The 1,776-nt window shown below is 55.6% G+C and overlaps 1 protein-coding gene across 1 annotated transcript; it reads left to right on the forward strand.

Moving 5' to 3' along the window:
* Nucleotides 1-521: 521 nt before the first annotated feature.
* J4E78_010235 (uncharacterized protein) lies at nt 522-1,148 on the forward strand (the record flags this gene model as incomplete). The annotated part of the gene is made up of 1 exon (XM_049370814.1): nt 522-1,148. One exon carries the CDS (start codon nt 522-524, stop codon nt 1,146-1,148), a length of 627 nt encoding a protein of 208 aa, XP_049217551.1.
* Nucleotides 1,149-1,776: the final 628 nt, after the last annotated feature.

Below are 1,776 nucleotides of genomic sequence, written 5' to 3' on the forward strand. Positions count from 1 at the left end.
GTGTTGCTGCGGAGGACCGCGCTGCAGGCGATGGTTAGTCTCGTTCGATCGAAGGTGTGCGCGAGGAGAGACTTGCTTGTAGACGGTGCCGATCATCTGCGCGGGACCATTAGCGGGCATTCAGAGACGTTATCCGATCAATTCACTTACGCCAGACATTTTGGAGGTGTCGAGAGGGCTGGGTTGACTGCGGAGAGGGATGTGGTGGTGCTTCACTGGCGATGTCAAAGGCTGAGGTTCGTCGACAGGATTCAAGCTCTCGCGTCACGGGGATTTGCGCTGCGCTAATTGGCCCGTCGTGCCTTCCGCTTTGACGTGAACTTTGTTTCCAACCCCACCACCGCTACCAGCTCAACCTCTGCGACACGCACCGATAACTCCTCAAATCTCCTCGCAGACGCCTGCAAAGACCTGGCGAGGTCTCACCTGGACAATTGGTGTGCCCCGGCCCGTTGCGACTGCCTGACATCCTCTGGCGCACCCTACCTCCACTCCACCTCATCGCAGGCGCGACCGACACAATGCCTTCAGTAGAGACTCCCGCAATCTCCAAAGCCGGCATCACCACCTCCGCATCCGGCGAACGCCATATCCCCGCATCCGTCCGTCCCGACGGCACCCTGCGCAAAGAAATCCGAGTCCGCCCAGGCTACCGCCCACCCGAAGATGTCGAACTCTACAAGAACCGCACTGCTGAGGGCTTTCGCAACAGAGGAAAGGCGGGTGTGCCAGGTGCCGAGGCGGTGAAGAGTGAGGAGCCCACTAGCATATCGAGTCCAGCTGCGAATAAGAACGCCAAGCGGAGGGAAGCTAGAAAGAAGGCGGCCGCCGCTGCGGGTGATGGGAAAGATGAGGACAAGGAAGCTTCTGCTGAGCCCAAAGAAGCAGGCAAACCGGCTGAGATTAAAGAGAAGGAGGTCGCGAAGCCCGAGGCTGAGAAGGTTGTCGACCCTGAGGTTGAGAAGGAAAAGGAAGCGAAGAAGCTCACCAAGAAGCTGAGGCAGGCCAGGGATTTGAAGGACAAGAAGGATAAGGGCGACAAGCTGCTACCGGAGCAGTTCGAGAAGGTCATCAAGATCAACGAGCTCATACGCCAACTAGAGGGCCTCGGCTTCGATGCGCAGGGAGAGAAGAAGGGAGAGACCTGAGGACACACGCAGCAAGAGCTACTCTATGGATAGCCACATAAACTCCCAAGCCGAGACAGCTGCTTCTCTAGCACGAGCTAGCGATTCCACGACACCCGCGCGTTGGTGGCGCGGACATGACGGCAGAAGTCTTCAAACCCACGACTATACAGCGACGCCATGCCGCCCGAGCGTACGTCGACCTCAACAACAAACAACGTTGGCTTGGGCATATATCGCAACAAAGCTCTTCACTCCTGCCATATTTGCAGCATCCTACAGCGCTATCTACGCATGTAGTTCAAACGAACCCTACACACCCACCGTTAGGACTTTGTCACAACCTTAGTCAACTTGTATCATAGAGTACACAAGAAACTCAAATCAATTGCGCAGCTTATTCGACTCGCAAGTCCATTAGTGTGCTTTGACCGACCGTGATCGTCCACAATACACACCCCGCGTACCATGTTAAGACAAAAAGAGATGAGCGAGTTCGGGAGTCGCCATTTCAGATCTGGGGCAAAAAAGAGCAAAAACATACAACAGCGGGGATTCGCTAGTGGTCACCCACCTAACTACTAATCCGCCGGTACACTGCTTGTATATGGCTGAGCGGACGGGAAGCCTAATTCTCAGTGTCCTATGG

This window comes from Alternaria triticimaculans (genome assembly GCF_023758025.1).
Source record: "Alternaria triticimaculans strain BMP 0046 chromosome Unknown scaffold_28, whole genome shotgun sequence".
NCBI lineage: Eukaryota > Fungi > Ascomycota > Dothideomycetes > Pleosporales > Pleosporaceae > Alternaria > Alternaria triticimaculans.